At 37.0% G+C, this 20312-nt stretch overlaps 1 protein-coding gene across 1 annotated transcript in view; it reads left to right on the top strand.

Annotated features, from left to right (window-relative positions):
• Window positions 1-7010, top strand: part of LOC121327753 (Krueppel-like factor 12) — a 72266-nt gene extending 65256 nt beyond the window's left edge. The window contains exon 6 of the mRNA XM_041271937.1: window positions 372-7010. Coding sequence (XP_041127871.1) covers window positions 372-553 — 182 coding nt within the window. The 3' untranslated portion in view covers window positions 554-7010. The remainder of the gene's footprint in view (window positions 1-371) is intronic.
• Window positions 7011-20312: the final 13302 nt, after the last annotated feature.

Below are 20312 nucleotides of genomic sequence, written 5' to 3'. Positions count from 1 at the left end.
TTTTTTTTCTTTTTTAGTTATGTCTCAATCCAAAAATTCTAGGCGATGCTAAACTTTTGGCCACAGCTGTAGAATATGTGCCTGTACAAGTAAGGGCTTTTTCTTTAGGGCAAAGCTACCTTGGCAAGATACTGGTATTTATGTCAACATTAATAAACTACAAATCATGCAGCTATAAGACTTGACATTATGTTGCTTAGTCATTGCATTTAAACCAGTACTTTGTGAAGTGCTCAACACTTTTCTGAAAAGTTGTTGCAACACATGTCACCTTCTATGCTAAATTATTTGTATTTTTACAAGTTGTTAAACATACATTTCATCATCAAAGACTTGAGCTGTTTTAAGATATATCCCTGACTGTTTTCCAGGTGAAAAGCCATACAAATGCACCTGGGAGGGATGCACATGGAAATTTGCTCGCTCGGATGAGCTGACGAGGCATTACCGCAAGCACACCGGAGTGAAACCCTTTAAATGTGCAGACTGTGACAGGAGCTTTTCTCGCTCAGACCACCTGGCCCTTCACCGCCGCAGACACATGCTGGTTTGAAGAAGATCCCTCCACACAAACACTGTAAGAGCAGGGTCTCTTATAACCCGAGTTCAGCTGGGCTGAACCCAACCCCACCGTTCCCGCCCCGGAGCGTCCGGAAAAAGAAGGAGATTCTGTGACTTCTAAAATATAGGCATCCTGTCCCATGCCTTTTAGCTATGTTGCTTTTAAGTTTGGAGCTTAGGAAACTTATTTTTGGGCATCGTTTTTAATGTCCTCTCCTTTTGTTTATACTTCAGAATGAAATGTCTTGTTTTGTCAAACAAGTATTAACACATCATCATCATAAAAAAGTGTTTTGATTTTCAAAAAGGCGGCCTTTTCTGCAACAATAATGTGAAAGAACCAAGACCTCTGCAGAAGAGCAGGCCATGACTCCAAGACATCATCAGCGCCCTGTTTCTCCAATCAATGAAGCCAGCGGAGCGGCTCACTCACAGTGTTTCCAATGTGTTCAGAACTCTTAGGCTTGTCAGCTGTAGGAAATCAAAGAGATTAGTTTGTTTCTGGAGTCTTGCAATAAGGAGTGGCGTTCAGATATCAACAAACAATTGGTGGGCCCCAAGTTCTTGTGGAGTTGAAGATTGGTGCTGCCACACAGAATAAAAGTGAGGAATCAACGTACCGCTTACTATTTCTTTTAAGAGGAATTTTTCTGTTGGAGATCTGCACTTAAAATCCAGTATAACTGATATAGGTAGGGGTTGGAACCAGCAGAGCCCCCCAGCCCAAGGTACCAGACATTGCCCCACTCCCTGGCTTCTAGGGATTCTTTCCATATTGGTGGAGCTCTTCTTTTTTACATAACACATGTTAAAAAGGACCGTTCTCAAAAGCACATGGACAACCCTAATAATCTCTATCTGGGCTAACGGAGATTGTGGGGCAGCCAGTAAAACCGCTTCATTCTGTCTATGTGAATATTTTTGTGTTCCTGACATATGAAAAGAAATGCACCAGATGCATTGTACGCTGTGATAAGCAATCAGTAAGGTGCACTTTTAGTTTATTGTGGGTTTTTTTTTTTTTTTTTTTAAATCATCAAAACTGCACTCTCTCATACCCTTTTCAATTTCTTAAATCTGCCTGCGGATATACAGTAGTACAAATCAAAGGCCACACCCCATTTTAAAAATAGCAATAAACATTAAATATTTATACATGCATACCATTGAATAGCACTATGTTAAGCACCAAGCAAGTACATGTTCTTTATGATCCTAATCCTAATTATGTGAATCCCAGAGAAGCCTATTGCTATTGATTTTTGTTGTCAATTGGATCATCTGTTTGAATATATCAACATAAAAAGAGAGCAATACTTTTTATAAGTTGCAAAGAGTTTCTCTGAATATCTCACACCCTCTCATGATCCTTCAAAGAACCTGGAGCCATTAAAACAAGTCCTGCTTTGCCAGTTATATTTCTCTAGACAGTAGTTTTATATATGTTTAATAGAGAATGTTTATAGCTGTGCTGACCATCAGATGATGGAGACACAGAGAATGACGTCACCTGTTGGTAATACAGTACCTGTCTTTTATTTACCAGCACAATGTTCAAATTGTATGCATATGTTGCCACCTGTATGATAGATGTATTTGCAAGTGGTTGGCAGTCTCAAAGTTAAAGCCAAGCATACTTTGTTGTGTGTGGGTATTATTATTTGTTTTAGGTTTGATTATGTTGAAACAAATCCAGATTATTTTGGCAAGTTTTATTCTGATAGAAGAGTTCAGTATTAAACATTGGATTTATAAAAGAATGTGCTGGAAGATTAGATTAATAACCCAAAGTGGAGAGTCTGATCCCATTACCTGTGCATTAAAGTATTACAGAACACCCTGCAAGGTTTACAAGAAACACATTACGTTACATTTGCTGTGTCCCGTGTTGCCTGTATCACAGTTTCTTACATCTTTAACATATTGCCGACTCTTGACATTTTTAATCACACATCATGGTTCATATATCAACTGGGTAATACATTTCTCAACATTTACTCAGGAATATTCACCAGGAGAAAAAAAAAAAAACCTGTTCTAAGGATGACGGTGTATCCAGATCACATTCCCTCCTGCAACAATGTTGGTTTTCTGTTCCCACAATACACCACTCGCAAGTTCCCACAATTCGCATCAGCATTGTTCCAGGAGAGAGAATGAACTGGATAACTGTGATGTTTGGAAGAAAACATCAGAGTTTGGAAGTAGGCATCGCAATTATCATACAGTTTGTTGCATCACACAATTTCTCCACCACCACTTTCTCATAATGACGCCAGCATGGAGAGTAAGATAGCTCAAGGGGTGGCCCCTCCTCATTCTCTATGATCTCTGTGCGCCTCCTCACACTCTGTGATTGCCATTCCCCTCCTCATGCTCTGTGATCTCCATGCCCCTCCTCATGCTCTGTGATCTCTATGCCCCTCCTCATGCTCTGTGATCTCTATGCCCCTCCTCTTGCTCTGTGATCTCCATGCCCCTCCTCATGCTGTGTGATCTCCTTGCCCCTCCTCACTCACAGTTCTCTCCATGCCCCTTCACCAAGCAATCATTCCCTCTACCTTGGCTCTAGTATTATGAAGTGAAATGTGAGAGAAATGGTAATAGGGAATAGCTGAAAGTTGACTATGTGACCTGGTTAGATTTTAGATGATGAGTGGCTTTCACAAATCCTCCCAAACACACCAGTCAAGAAGGATTAGTAGGAATCTATCATATCCAATGGATCCTTTCCTGTAATAAACCAACAATACCACAATATATTACATGTGAATAAATACATAAATAAATAAAAGGACTCTCATAGAGTCAGGGATTTCTTAAGGCCTTATCCTGCCAGAAGAAATACATTTAATGGGCTTTGTTTATACAGTACATATCCAGTATATTATTATGGGCCAAATGCTGCCATGGAAACTCAAAATGGCCAGTCATTGTGATAGACAAGTAGCCTTCAGAAAGCTCCTGCCTTCACAAGTTGTGGCATTGTTGGTATCCTTATCCAGAGTGGGGATGAGGCCAGTTTTAGCTGCTCATATGGCTGTTAACTTTTCTCTTGCTTTTCCATGTAGCTGAAATAAAACAGCAGGCCGCATGGAACAACTGTCTGCCTGTCCAGGGTGTCCCTAGTATTAGTTTTCCACCGAGTGTCTGAAGATGGAAGTCAGTATGTTTGTTGTATGTGTCTGGATTGAAACAACTTCCCCTTCTTCTTAACAAAAATACTACCCTGCACTTTGAGCCGTTTTTCAACATTTTGCCAATGATTTAAAAAAGAAAAGTTGATGATGTAGTATCCCTTCTCTACAGGTCTACATAACGTCCCATCTCTACAGGGCAACCTTTAAATTTCAGTGGTAGAAAAAATATTTTTATACACATATTAGAGGCTAATAAAATCACACCATTTTCTTTTCTTTGATAGTTTGTCTTCTCATAAGAATTCTTTAACTGGTTCAAATTATTTGTCATTAAAAATATGATTGTAGGTATATTGGGTTGGAATTCTCTGGGGGCTGTATGCAGTATTTTAAGTTTAGATTTTTGTTAAAACAAAATTCTAAGAATTCAAAAAATCTGTTAAACAGTAATCAAAGAGGCGGGGGGGGCGGAGGGTTTGAACATTTAAGCAACATGAATACTTATAGTTGGCAAAAATTTGAACACCTGTTATTTACTAAGAAAAGAGGTCAAACAGGTCATACCTTTTAACCAAAATAGGTTCCTTACCCAAATCAGTTACTGTTTCTAGCATATTTTTAAAATTCTTAACTTGGAAAATATTGTTTAGATTTCCATCAGAACTTTTTATTAATTATTTAGCAAGGGGGCACTTCATCTTTACAACTGAATATTGTACTGTACAACAGTTGTTTAAATATTATGTAATATATGTGATAGTGAAAAGTATTTTGCGATTCATAGTTTTTACGTAGGCTGTAAATAGTTTAAAAAAGTACATTTGAAAGGTTTCTAATTTTAAACAAAGAAAAAACACATTGTATAACTTGCATATCCAGTTAATATAAATGATTTTTTGAAGAACAACTTTGAATCATGAATATAAATCTTTTTTGGTATGATTTTCTAGTCTTCTATCTTATCAAGACAAAACAGTGTTTTTTTTTTTTTTTTTTTTTTTTTCTCATGATCAGTGGTCACAGTGTTTCTTTTAGAATCTAAAACCCATTGCCTGTGATACACTACATCATCGGGGTACACTTGGCATTGAGAATCTGTAACATCAGAATGCTTTCAATCGCTTTTAGGAAAAAAAATATACCTGTAACTATTCAAAAAAAGTCCATGCCTTCTATTAAAGTAAGGCATTCGTATTCTCTGTCTGCGATGTGTTAGGATATTGACAGGACTTTGCTGACTGTGGTGATGCCTTGTATTACCAGAACAGAGTTACAGTTTGGCGCAGAATTGTGTATATTCATATACAGAACTGACTTGCAATACAAGTGGCATACATTACTGACAAAACCCTGAGCTTGCACAAGATGAACAGGTTTTATACCTCATTAATGTCAGAGTTCAATTTATATTTGTAGGACAGATATTAAAAGGCAACAGATACCATTAACTGTTGTCCAAAGACTGGAATACCAAACCATTATATGAATGATTCATGATTTAAAAACTTTGTTTATTCTTAAAAAAAATGAAATTCTTTGTTTTATACCAATACTGTTGAAGATTTTCTCTGCATTGTACACTATGTAGTTTAGACAATAACAATGTTACAAGTTTACTGATATTATGTAAGTGTTGTTCTTGTATTTATGTATAGTGTATGTATTGTAAATATACTCAGAGCTTTTCATCTTACTGTAAATGGTGATAAAGGGAGTCCATGGTCATGAAATTCTGTCAGAGGGTGATACTTCCTTATCTCTTTTAAGAGACTGAAATGAACAAGTGTTAAGTTTCTTTTGTTTTTTTCCTAAACATTCTGTCAGTGCATCGCTTTATTTTCTGTACTCAACTTTCATATGAACTGAGCTGTGAATTGAAATAGAGTTTAAACCTATAAATGTATGCATTTGTATAATTATCTGAATGGAGGCATGAAGGTAAATAAAGTTGCATTTTGTATGTAACAAACAGGACTGACTCCAGAGCCTTGCTGTCAGTCAAAAGATGGCATCAGCTACAGTATGAGAGAAGAATCTTTCAAGCACATTTTTAGTTCATGTGATTTCATAGAGTGGAGGTGTAAACTCAGGCATTTTATGTTACCCCAGTACTAGACACACAAAAATACCATCAGGATACAGAATGAATGGCATGATACATACAGTAGTGATGCTAACATGGTAGCACACTGGTATATGGTACAAGCCATTGTGGTGCCATTTGGTACTGTATGTGAAAATACCACAACGATCACACTGATATTCATTAAAACAAATGTGTTGGTGTGGAATTTAGAATTTGGCTCACAACCCAACTGCAGAGATCTTACATCAAAGCATAAAAAGACAAAGTATACAGTATGCAACTACAGTAGCAACCAATCCAATTCAAATTTAGAAAATACACTGATCAATAGGGGTCTGAGGGAATGCCCACTGAGCATATGGCAGAATGAATTTTTGAATTGTGTATTTGGTTTCAGAAAACAGACATGAATGAAATATAGACCAATAGCACCTTTTACTGCTGACGGTTTCTCCCTTGACAAAACTTTCAAAAATAGTTTTTTTTAAATATCCAGACCTTACCAAACAGAACTCGAGGTACAAAACATTGCTTCCATCTGATACTGTTGTTCACAAGTCTCTAGTAATGATGTGAGGCATGCGTGACAGGGGGTGTGGGTTATTCACAGACAGGAGACACAGAGGTGATTTTGATGACATCGCTTAGGATTTAATTACAAGACAAACTGAAGAATCAAGATGCTACCAGCTATGGTAAATCAAGGCCAACATAAAATGTATAAAAGGCAAAATAAAACGCTGAAACAAATCTGCAAACAAAAAGCGACGAGCGCTACTCCACTAACAACAGAGATTCTTCTTACACACCTCACTCCTATACTTTCACATGGCATCTAAATCCCTAAACTAATCCTTATTCCAAATATAATTAAACTACGACCCCGATTGCACTCCCACATGTGGTCGTCATCGACTTTGGCTTCTCCTATAACAACTACAGCCCTGATTCCACTTACACACGCCGTCGTAGTAGGCTTCAGCTTCTCTTATAACAACTAAAGCCTCGTAGCTCACGTAGCTGCGGCCCCTTTGAACTATTAAACTCCTCCCTGTGATAAGTACGGTGCCACTGTCTCTCCAATCCACAGCTGATCACAATAGAGTTGTTCAGCAGGCTTTCACCAAGATCGCCAACTTCCAGCTCCATCCTACTATCGAGTCGGCCCACCCCAAGAAGGTGTACCACCAACTTTACTTAGCGCCCTTCCAGGTCGGGAGGTAGATTCGCAGCTCAGATTCCTTCTCTCCCGTTCACAGTGCCTTACCAAATGGCTATGTTTACAAAAAAAAAAAAAGAGCAAACTGCTATGCTGTTCTCATGCCTATTTAATACAATAAAATATTTGATTTACCTGTATTTTTCACAACAAATTTGTCTGTCCCGAGTTGGGCATCATTGGATTTAATTTGAGATGGAGCTGTACTAATAATTCTGAAGTCAGGCCTTGCAATAACATGGTAAAGGTAAATTAATTTTATAATTAAAACTCATTTTACTCATTCAATCGAACCAAGTAGAGTGTAGGAACTTGCAAGCATCTTTTAAGATGTTTCAAGTCAATTAAGCTTATTTTTGAGTATTACTGAATGCAGTCATTCTTTCATAGTGCCATTTTACTTTAAAAGCTTGTACCTGAAATCTTAACATAATTAAAATAGTTTTACTTAAATGACCCCCTCCCCGCCCTACAGCCATATATAACAATGAAGCCACACAATGCACTGCCTCAGGACACCAACCTCAATGTCCTGTAATATCCAAGACAGCAGAGGACAGCCATACAGGACACCACGGGACACTGTGACATGTCTGTGATTTTTAACTATCGTCAACTTTACAATATCTTGCATCTAAAATGCAGATACAAAAACAATGTTATTTCTTTTTACTTTAGACGTTGTGTTCTTTAACAAGCCATCATAATCCTGCAGCATCATGTAATTATGGCTTTTGTGGAAAAAGGGTGTTTTTATCACAGGTTAGACTGTTTCTGCAGTAATAGCTCACATGATTGTTTTACTACCTTAGGTATTATAAGGACAATAGAAAAGTACTGCTTTGGGGTGAAAGAGTATAATTACAAAGGTGTCCAATAAATCAAATCCTTTCTATCTATTTTCAGAAAGCAAGGTCTATGAGAAAACACTGAATGATGTGGTCTCTTAATCTGACCAGGGGCATGATATGTGCTACACAGGGAATTTAGCTGCCTATTGCATGGAGCTACGTGCTCCTTGCTATGTCTCATTCTGCAGCTTGTGCAGCACGTGGAACTTTTTGCTTAAAGAATGATATTGATAATATGCTTCAACTGTACTCACAATGAGTCCCTCCAGTAGAATGTTGGAAGTCAACATCTATGTAGTACTATACACAACAATGCCATTGTTTGAAAGTCCAGCATGCTACTTCTGCAATATCTTATTCTGCTCAGTAAATCTTACCTGTTCTGTACTTCTCTGTTCATAGAATAGGTCTCAAAAGAAACATATGGTTTCCGTGGTATTTTTTTTTTTTTGAAATAATTTTTTTAAAATAAATGAATATCTATAGAGTATCAAATCTTAAGTTTAAGTGATGAATGATTCATTGTGATGTGTTAGCTTAATAATCATGTTCATACTTAAAAGGAGGGAGTGTCTAGTAATTATCCATTTCCTGAGGAATTATCTTACTTTAATGCCCTAAGTTTGTACTTTGCCCATGTTCAAAGCTGGAAGTGTAATCTTAATATTGCAGGTACTGGTAAAGGAAAGCCAATTCAGGTTATCAATAACATAAACACATCAGCCTATTGATTCTAACAGTCCTAATTACACAGGTACTTCTGTTACAGTGTGAACATGGATTCAAATAATATAGGCTTATAGTATATATATACTATATATAATTTTTTAACAAAATATATCCGTTGTAAAATGCAAACAGTAATTACTTTAATTCTGAAAAATATGGCATAACGACCGTCTGAGAATGTTCCTAATATATGGTTCACTTGATACTTTTACTACATATTGTTAAAGAAATCTGTCTGCAAGCCATGCTTTCAGTTAATAGCTTGCTTGAGATTGTCTCCCTCCCTTCAATGTCTTTTTTCTGTCATTAATAAACTAGCAGCTTCCCCTTCCTGAACTGACTGTACGAAAGTCGGTCATGGTACCACAACCTAGGATTTTTCTGTGATCAGACACTACACTTTCTGTGATAACTACACTTAAATCACGCTCTCAGGCGAGCGAGGCGTACACCGCGATGTGTGAGCGGACACACACTACGGGGACGGACGCAATGCCCCTGCCTGCGTTATACCCAAAACCAAGTATATATATATATATATATATATATATATATATATATATATATATATATATATATATATATATATATATATTATATATATATATATATAACTAATACCCATTACCCATGGTTTAACAGTTATCAATAACAATTACTCTACCTTTAATAATGTATAGAATAAAGTTAACATACACAAGTAGCTACTGATGATATATAGCTCGTTATTACATTAAGCATAGAAAATTACGAAGCCTTCCAAATTGTTAAATTATTGCAATTCAGTAAAACTTTAACACTTACAGTTAACAGCAAGTATCAAAGTATAGAAACAGTTCACTAAATTTATTAAATTCAATGATTCCTATAGTTCTGTAATGTGTCAGTTGTACTGAATTGTATTCTTTGATGATTTCACTATGTAACACAATTTTTGTTCCTGGGTAGTAAGTGTTATTTCCTAATTGCTTATGCCTCAAAAGTATAGAAAATGGCTATTATTCCCCACAAACTTTGCTTTTGTGACCAGGTCAGTGATATTTCAAAATATCACTATTTCCAATGGGAAAATGGGCAAATGTGTGTCTTTTCGTTCACATAAAGTCAGAAAAAAACAACATATGAATCCATATCAACATGTATTTATACTAAAGTAATACAAAGATGACTACAAAAGATTTAGAAGTGAGTAGTTTTTTGAGATTTACAATTATACTGTATTTACAATATTTACAGTATAATTGTAAATCTCGAAAAACTACTCACTTCTAAATCTTTTGTAGTCATCTTTGTATTACTTTAGTATAAATACATGTTAATTTGGATTCATATGTTGGTTTTTTCTGACTTTATGTGAACGAAAAGACACACATTTGCCCATTTTTCCATTGGAAATAGTGATATTTTGAAATATCACTGTCCTGGTCACAAAAGCAAAGTTTGTGGGGAATAATAGCCATTTTCTATACTTTTGAGGCATAAACAATTAGGAAATAACACTTACTACCCAGGAACAATTTTTTTTTTTTTTTTTGTTACACAGTGTTTTCAAAGTTTGGTATATGGTATGTTTAATTACAGTATTTCATTACCTTAAGGCATTGTAATAACATGCAATTGAAATGACTAAAATATAAGTTCTTAGCTGCACAATAACATAGACAGGATCTCCAGCCTTTACTGGCAAAATAGAAGAAAAATCAAGAATGTAGCGACTGTTTTAATTTGCTTAATTGCAACAATTTAAAGCACACAATGCTTCAGCTAAGGTTTTGGTGGTCTGAATAATTCTGTAACTTTCATTTGCTTCAGTCTGCTGGTTCTTTTTTTGGCAGTTAAATCTCACAGCCGTTTTAGCAGCACACGTAATTCATCCCGTGATTACAGGTGTGTTCAGTTGATTAGACAGTACGGTTAATCAGAGATCAAATAATTGACTCTTAACTGTATATTGATGCAAATTTCAAAACATATTATCAGATAATCCTAAGCATGGTAAATTATGCAGGACTGGTTTTAACGGTGGGACATGGGAGCAAGGATGATGTTTGTAGTAAGCATGAGAGATCACAAAAACACCAAAATGCCAGTGACGCTCAGAAAACCAACGCTTCAATAACATCTTTCACTGCCAAAGAAGATCAAGAGAGTTACATATGCAGAGACCTTTACATGCTGTGACTAGTTCCCAGACTCACAAACTGCAAAGTATCCTGCAGGAAAGTCTAAAAGTCACATAAATAGAGAAAGAGAATTTATATTACAATTTCAGCATTAACATTGCTTTAGAAATTCAGGTTTTACTGCAGAATAGTTAGTATTGATAAGTAAAACATGCATTAAAAGGCAATATCGACAAAACTAATATACTACTGTAATTGCTTTTTCTATTTTTATTTTTTTACAGCCAACAGTATGAGAAAATTATAAATTAAAAATAAATGATATTACTTACCTAATGGGAGGGGTGAGCTTGCATGGATGAACAAAGATGCTTCAATTTAGGACATGATAAGAAGTTTACTAAATCATTTCAGGGGGAAGTAAGTTTTATTTTATAAAACAAAATGATTAATCTCTACTAAGAATAGTGCGCAATGTATCAAACTGTGTGACTGATATTTGTGTTAAGACTACAATATTGTTAAATCAAGGTGTGGGATCAGTAATATCTTACTATATTATCTTATGTGTGTTTTAAACTTATATATAAGCTTAAAAATAAGGCTTTATTTGGCACTGGGTCTGCATGCCACAGGTGCACATTGCTTAGCTTTAAAACTGTTTGTCATGTGTTGTTAATTTTGTTATCCTATGATTGATAAAAAATATAGGAAATAATCACAGGAAATGCTCCTGTAATAAATTGATTTGTCTCCACAAAAACCAAGAGCTGCAGGAGCCTGCAAAGTTCCTGAGGACTACACTCACTATTCCCCACTAAATTTGTTAACAGGACAAAGCTAAGACAGGACAGCTCATTCTAATTCTGTGCTCTTGCTGGCTGGTAAAGTAATGACAGTGCATGGTACATGGTTTTCCGGTGATTAGATCAGTCATATGAAAATGTAACGGGCAGTGTTGTGTGATGCACTGCCGTTATAGATTCTGACCCCTGTCGGTGAGGTTAACAGCTCTAGAACCATAAATGCGGATGAGCCTGGCTCTTTCGCATGAGCGGTTAATACATTTGCCAGCAGTTCGCTTTCAACCTCCACTCTAGCTACATAAGCCTAGAATAACCCCATATTTGTCTTTCTAAAGCATTCCCCCCATTTGTGATGAGATGTATTCAGTACCTTTTACAGGTATTTTATTACACTTATGGTGCCTCATTGTTGATAATGAAGATATATTACTGTGTATAGATTAATGCTCAATGGTAATATTCAGTGATTAACTAGAGCTGTGGTAATGTGGTCAAATATTTCCACCTGCATTCATTCATTTTTTTCAGAGTACTGGTATGTTAAGGCAGCAGATCGATGCATTTGGGTTCAAATGTTAAATTACTTCTCCCTCACAGGTGCAGGTGACATGGTTTTTTTTGCATTCCTATATAATTACTACAGCATTTTCTAGTAATGAAAAAAACAAACATCTTAGTTTTGGTGTAGCACAGAGTTTATGGATTATTTTGTTCTAGTTGAATGTAATGCAATGACCACTAGAGGGCAGCAGAGATAGAAAAAGTTCACCTTTGAAGACGCTCTCTCTGGTTGAAAAAAAAAAGTTTTAACATTTTGTTTTGCAATTTATTTACTTTGCCAGTCTAATAAAAGAGAAAGGTTTTGTACTGACTGATGTGAACATGCTTCTGTATGGCACCTTGCATTGGGCCATCTCAGTATTTAACCGGGACGTATAACCAGGATTGGTATATACTGCACATTATAAACACAGTGTAAAACAGCAGCAACAGCAATAACAATGTATTTAAACATCAAACTACAGTAACGTTCTTTGTCTTTCATGGAATGATTCAGGGAGTGTTGCAGGAACCCTTACAAGGTGGTATTATGTTGATCCTCCACTGTTTAGCTCATGGAAATAACACCATGGTATCATTGCAAAGGGTCAGCCATTTCATTTTAAACATGTAATGTAGGATCTCTTTGCTTGGCCCTGTGACCCACCCTAGCCTGGATTAAATGAAAATGTTGAACACTATATTCAGAGTCTTGGGATTCAAGCCATTGCAGGATGAAGGTATGTTTTATTGGGTACACACAGACCTGCCATCAGCAAGATCATAATTCCACTGGAATGGGTTGGAATGCCACGTACATCACTGACAATCACTGCCAAAAGACCAGTCAACATCTAACAAATCCAACCCACCAATCTAAATGCAGTAATGGTCAACATATTGTAATATAACAGATATGCAATAAAAGCCATACTTTATTTTCTTTTAAAAGACTTACTTTTTTTTAGTAATTTACTTTTATCATTTATGCTTGAGGCAGGTGCTGGATACAATGAGCTGTAAAAATGAAACGTGGAGAACAGTGCTCGATGGTAGATGTTCAAGATTTTTGAGTTATGATTTTGAAATTGAAGTGAACTTTCCCTTTTGACTGCAGGGAGTGCTAAGGCAAGTAGTTTTATGTTTCCATTACCACTACTTAATTGGCTTATGTCCTCTGAAACATTGTATTATTACCAGCTGCTCTATTTAAATATTTAGTGTCTACTAGGCAGCCCCAGCTCAATGGAGGAAGCTCGTAGTCAATGAAGTGCAAAAGCAGGAGGAGAGGATGAGGTGTGTAAAGGCCGTTTCCCAGGCCAAGCAGTGAGAATGGATGAGATGGAAAAGTGTGGAACAACGCAAGATCGTCCGGCAAGACCTATGGATAATGGAACAGAGCAGGATCAGTTTTCTCATCAGGTCAACATACGATGTTCTCCCATCACCACAGAACCTAAACCTCTGGGTGGGTGAGGATCGCTCATGTCCTTTGTATTCATCACCTGAAACATTAAGGCACATTTTGACGTGATTTAAATTGGGTTTTTTGGCAAAGACGGTTTACTTGGCGCCATGACCAGGTGCTGCAATGTTTGGCCTTAGCACTGGAAGACAAACGTAACATGACCAATAAGTTGCTACCAGTGCTACAATCAAAACATTACATACAAAAAACAACATTCCTCTGCCCAGGAGAGCAACTGCCAAGAAAAGGTATTAAAACCAAGCCTCGCCCAGGTCAACTGGAAGCTTCTAGAGACTGGAAAATGCTGGCGGATGTTGGTAAACGGCTTATTTTTCCACCTGAGATTGCCACCACTAACCTTCGACCAGATATTGTCTTAAGGTGTGGCTCAGTACACCTTATTCACCTGGTAGAGTTAACAGTGCCATGGGAGGATGCTGTAGATGAGGCATATGAGAGGAAGAAACTGCAATATGCTGAACTATCTGCTGAAGCGGAACAGCGAGGACAGAAAGTCCAGGTTTACCTGGTGGAGGTGGGTTGTCGAGGATTTGTGGCACACTCTACAACCCGGTTTCTTAGAGACGTCGGAGTCAGTGGCACAAATTGCATTGCACATTGAAGAACTTATCTGAAGCAGCAGACAGGAGCAGCAACTGGCTGTGGTTGAGACAGAAGGATTCTGGTTGGGGATCTCAAGCACAATAGAAGGAAAGAAACACTGATGTACAGGTAAGTAAGCTGGGTTGAGTTGAGTGGGTGATGGAGGGGACAGATGCTTAGATGCCAGAATCACTGTTGAGCCCTCTTGAGGTGTTGTGGGTTAGCCGACGAAACACGAAGGATGGAAGGTGCCCACTTGAAGACCCCAGAGATGTACCAACTTAGCTCAATCCAAACGGTTGTCATGCTGATGTGCTGGGGAGATCACAATGTGGTTGATCCCCACAGCCAGCATCGCAGAGGTTGTGTTTACTGATGCTCTGGGGAGGCAAAATAAGCTGGAGCCAGCATTACACTTCAGCCATCAACACCAGGCAGAAAGACTATCTACATCATCAGATGGAAGGAAACACAAATGGATGGAGACACAGATGGATCACATTAGTTTACTGTAAAGCTATGTCTTAGTTGGTGCTTATCTTGGCGAGAGCCAAGTTCAAATCAGCATGAAGTTTTAACATCTACTCTCATGTAATGGAAATCAGATGTCAGCTATGGCTTGACTTACAAATGTCACTGAGTTTGTGATATACAGAATACTTCAAAGCAACGGCTGATGGTACAGTATTGTCGCTCAAGCATGGTTAACCATCCTCCGCCCTCCCTGTGTAAGACTAAAATAACCCCTCTTTATCTTCTAAAGCTTTCCCCGCTCCTCATGAGATGTATTCAGTACCTTTTACAGGTGTTGTATTACGCTCATGGTACCTCCCTGTTCATCAGCAACATAATAAAGATACAATATGTAGATTAATGCTAAATGGAAACGTTCAGTGATTCCCCCCCCCCCCCCCCCCCCCCCAAGATGTGCCTCCTATAATTATACAGTGATAATCTAGAGCTGTAACGTGGTGAAATATTTCTACTTGAGGTTATGACACATTTTTTTTACAGTACCAATATGTTAAGGCAGCAGAACAATGCATCGGGTTTAAAATGTCTAGTTTGTTAAGTTATTTGTACATTTTCTAATGAACAAATCTACACACTGCATTAGTTTCGCTATAGCACAGAATATGAAAGTTCACCATGCACTAACATACTATATCATTAGAGAATTTAATTGAATGGAAATTAATTTCAATTACACACTCATTAACACAGTTTCAAAACTTTAACTTTTGTGGGGTCCTTGTATGATCTCAGAAAATGACTTGGCTCTACTTTTCTTTTATCTGGGTTTGGGGAGATTGGGAGGGAAATGGAAAAATAAATACTGGAATAATTGTACAGAATGCTAAAAGCTGTTATTTGTATGACCGCTGGGTTATTATCCAAGTACAACATGTTTTCATCTTACAAGAAGACACAAGACACTTGAAACATCTACATATGTTTATGGCTTGTCATATTATTTCCACAGCGTTTTTTTCAGTCTTTGGCAGGAACTTTTATTTAGCTCGTGGAACATTCCTGCTTTATCAGATGACAATTTGAATAAATCACTATCAGAATCAAATAATTAAGTGTGAAGATATATCTTGTCCAAGCATATTATTTTACACCTTTTCCTCAATACAAAACAGGCCCTTAAGTGAAGTTTATCTGAATTTGCATGTCTGTTGTTCAACTACATAATAGTCTCATCAGCAGAGTATAAATATAGCTTCTTGAAAGACGATTTTGTGTTCGATTTGAGCTACAATCATATATCCAGTAGTGTTGAACATGAAGTTTGGAAGTTGAAATTTCTAAACCGGCCTGTCTGATTCCAAGTAGAGATGCTTTTTAATAAAAAAAAAAAAAAAACTTTTTTCTTTTTTTTTCTTTTTTACTATTGTAAGACATTCCCGGAATGTCATATTTTATTATTCTGTTTTATTTAATATTTTATATTATATCTGAACCCAATGGGGTAATGTTATAGGTTTGTGACAGGAATAGAGTTTAAACAAAAAGTTCCAGATCTTTGGCCACTGATGATGTAAGACACCTACAATGGACCTGGAATTAACTATATGGTCAGTGCATTAGCAAGGTTCTGATGTACATAGTAAGGTGTATTATCTTGTAAAATAAAACAAAGGGCACATATATAACTCATATGTTGCAGAGGGTAGATTTCCATGTGGAATGAGAGTCAATAGGTGGGTCAAGACAATAAATCCATCTGCCATAACTGTACAAACGGGTTGAGTAAGAAGTCTTGCAGCAGATAATTTGACGTTGCTTCTGTGCGGACGTTCTCTAGACACAGAAACACCTGCAGCACGGTAGGAAGGGCATCCTGCTTCTGAAAGAAAAATCATAGTAAAATACCACAAGACAAAGATCTGACATTTCTTCCAGCTTCTAGAAATCACAACTCAGGCTGTATTGTTATTTTTATGAGTAGTCGTAGTTGTAGCAGTAGTGGTCACCACGGAAGCAGTGGTAATACAGACACAAACAAGTATGGAACGAACAAGCCTGTAACATACATCCCCTACGGCTGGAAACTCATAATGAGAGCTAGCACTACGATGAAAACCTGGAGGATCATGGCATGTATCAGCACCACAGTATGTACAGCATAGTGTAGAATAAGAATAAGCGATGAAATAGAAATGTTTCATGAAAATGTGGATAGATAAATACCCCCTTGTATATAATGTTCATTCCAAGTTTCTTGTCAACTGGAAAAGCAGTTCTTCAGGTTTATACAACAATGTAAATGTGGCATACAGAGGGATGGTGGTACAGACAGACAAACAACCCCCTATTGCATTTTAAACATTTGGGCTATATAAGATCATATTTATCTGAAAACAAAAAGCAGATGTACAATTCTTCAGGATGGATACTGTGAAGAGCAGATTGGTTTAAAGATTGTTTAAAGTTGACTAGTCAGGCTTCCCTCTGCAGTTCTATGCATGTACTTCAGTCCTGACCTGAATATACACAGATTAGGAGATCTGATAATGCACCACATAGATCACAATACTAGCACATTTAAAACAGCATACTTATTCAGCTCCTGCTCACAGAGGAGATGCCAGCCTGGCTTGCTACAATATTAATGGAACAATTCTATTTAGATTTTCAAAGAGTAAACCTAGCCTGATGAGAGCCCCTTAATACATGGTGTGCTACTTCATTGTCAGTACTGCCACATTCTGACAAGCAGCAAGCAAGGAAATCCTTTTAGTGTTTCAAGTATTGAATTCACCTACAGAAACAACTGAACATCAGCTAAAGAAGAAACACATAATGGAAGGGATAATGGACTTTTAGCGAGGTAATAAAAAGTCTTATTCGAAAACTGATTTACCTCAAGACCTAATCTACTCAAAGTAATTAACCCACCAAGGATCATGCTGAACATAAAATCGCATCATACAATATAAAACATGTGAAATAGAAATACAATGGTGTTTATGTCAAATGAATAAATAAACACTTCAATAACAATCAGAAGATTGTGCCATTTATAAGGGGATTTGATGTTAACTTAAAGACAAAAAACAGAATCATCTATTGCTATTTGATCAGCTAGCACACTTGGAATGCATAGTGTAACGCTTGGAGAAATGTGTTCGATTAAGTTCAACTATGTACAGTGGTAAATATGCCTACAAATAATTTCCATCATTACACAAAAAGATTACAAATGGCTGTTTAGCTATATTGGACCTCTTTAACATGAGTTCCAGGTGGTATTATTATTATTATTATTATTATTATTATTATTATTATTATTATTATTATTACTATTCATGATAATAATCATGATTGTGTCACCAGTTATTTTACTGTTAGTTATATGTTCATCACTAAAATGTATTGCAGTATTGTTAGAATTAGTTTAGTACCTAGCAGATAGTAAAAGAAGTCCATTCAGTTGTGAGGTTGACCTCTGTGTGCCTTTGACAGGGTGCCCCACCCCTGTGCGTATTTTTTGTGTTATATGTTTTCTGTTATATATTATATAACCTATTTTGCTAAAGGCACTTATTTTCCTTCATTCCTATATTCTGCTGTCTAAATGTTTGTGTTGTCTGGACACAGCAAAGGGTTTCGTTAATGTGAGGCACTTAATTTCCATGTGAGAATGTGGCAGGAATTGAAGAAACTGCAGACATTAATTGATGGTTGAATTAATGAATAATTCAATTTGTTTTAAGTGATGCAGGTATATAAAAGGCTGGGGCATAAGAAAGAGCTCCAGTGAGTAGCTGCCAAAAGCATCCAAACGAGATAACTGTATGCTGTTATTATTTCTTTAAAAATCATTTGTTTCTCTATGTCTTGTCGACCACAACCTCTCTCTCCTATCTGTCGCCCCGATTATTACAGCGAGATTCTGTTTTTTACATTTGTTTGGAAAAATCTTAAATGTCTTAATAGCAATTTACCTGGATGGATGTTGAGTCCCTTGAAAAAACACCAGATAATAGCAATGGAGCATGCAAATCTGCATACAGAGCCCAATGCCGAGGAATGCTACCTGTGTCCCCCTACCAGTGGCATAGTCAAGCACGCAGAAACTTGCTGAAAGTCAGTTCCAAATCGCGGATGACTTAATATTAGCCTTTGTGTGTCTCATAACCTATTCACCTGTTGCTTGCCGACACTAGCCTTGACAAAACCAGGTAAGAAGCCTTGTTGTTTTTATTACAGGCCTTTGTTTAGTCTGATTCCCCATAGGCTCATGTTCTTTATTTCCAGCTGCATAGCACTGACAGGTGGATTTCCTATTGTTGTTTCTTTTGTGCTATGGGCTTTTTAAAATAATCTATCTTCTCATAAGATGAAAAGGGCCAGACTACATTACTTAACCGAGTTTTGTATAATGCATGGTCTTATGATGCATTTGTGACATCATGTTATTAGTGTTTTTACATGCAGAACTTTGAAGAGGAGCCAGGAAGCAATGTTTCTGATTGAACAGGTTGGATTGAGGCTGTCGATGTGAATTCAGAAGACATTTTAACATGAAGACCCGAAGCATAACTGCTGCAAAATGAAAAAAACTGATCTATGACCAGGAATATAGACACTGATACAAAGCAGAAAGCTCTGGAAAGTATTGCGCTGTGTTTTAAACCCTACAGCCTGTTCAGTAACACTTTATCATTCCACTATAATTCCCTGCTGCCTGGTCTATCCATCAATCTGCCAGACGAGCTATCTGAATTGGAGCTGCCTGTTTGTGTAACTCTGTCACATTGCCTGTTTATGTTCTACTGCTACTCATGATGACACAGCTAAAATGACTTGATTTCATTTCTTACTGCTAAGTGTTCTGAAGATGGATGATTTTTATTTTCCAGACGTGTGAGTCAAGTTTGCCAAAAACAGGGAGCTGTATTGAGTGCGTATTTTCAGAATGGTTTACTGGTTGCAGTTCACTTGGTAAGAAGAGTAGCTGTTAATTTGTTTTGAATGAAATCACTGTGTGATCGGATGTTCTGAGTTTGCTGGAAAACCTCCCTCGGTTGATGTGATTCGCTTCACATCATACCGTTAGCCCTGCTATGTAATTCCTTCCTTCTGCACTGACTCACTGAGGTTACTAACGTTTTTCCTGGACCCTAGAAATCTAATTTCAGCCTTCTCTTCCAGTTAGAGGGAACAAACCACACCTATTTTTAGACCCACAATTACAAATGTATAGCTGTTGTAGAGGTAGTCAAAGTCACAATATTAACATGATGATTATATTACCAGGACCTCCTTATAAAAGCTGTTGGTAAGATTTCACACACATGGTTCACCATAACCCACAAACCGAACTGTGCAATGCTCCAAGTTCACTTACTCTGTAGATGACAATAATTATTTGGAAAATTCCCCTATTTATTTATTTCCAGGTGTGAGTATGCCACAATGCAATTTTCAAAACCCCTGGATGTCAAATATAGGTGTTGAAGGTACATTTTCCTTTTGAAAAAATTGAATTTTAGATTGGAAACTTTCAGTACAGTAGTTTGGTAACACCGTGTAACAATGGGTAGTAAGTGTTATTTCCTAATTGCTTATGCCTCAAAAGTATAGAAAATGGCTATTATTCCCCACAAAGTGACCAGGACAGTGATATTTCAAAATATCACTATTTCCAATGGGAAAACGGGCAAATGTGTGTCT

This window comes from Polyodon spathula, chromosome 15 (genome assembly GCF_017654505.1).
Source record: "Polyodon spathula isolate WHYD16114869_AA chromosome 15, ASM1765450v1, whole genome shotgun sequence".
Taxonomy (NCBI): domain Eukaryota; kingdom Metazoa; phylum Chordata; class Actinopteri; order Acipenseriformes; family Polyodontidae; genus Polyodon; species Polyodon spathula.
The sequence above is the reverse complement of the archived record's forward strand: the minus strand, read 5'-3'. Positions and strand labels throughout refer to the sequence as shown.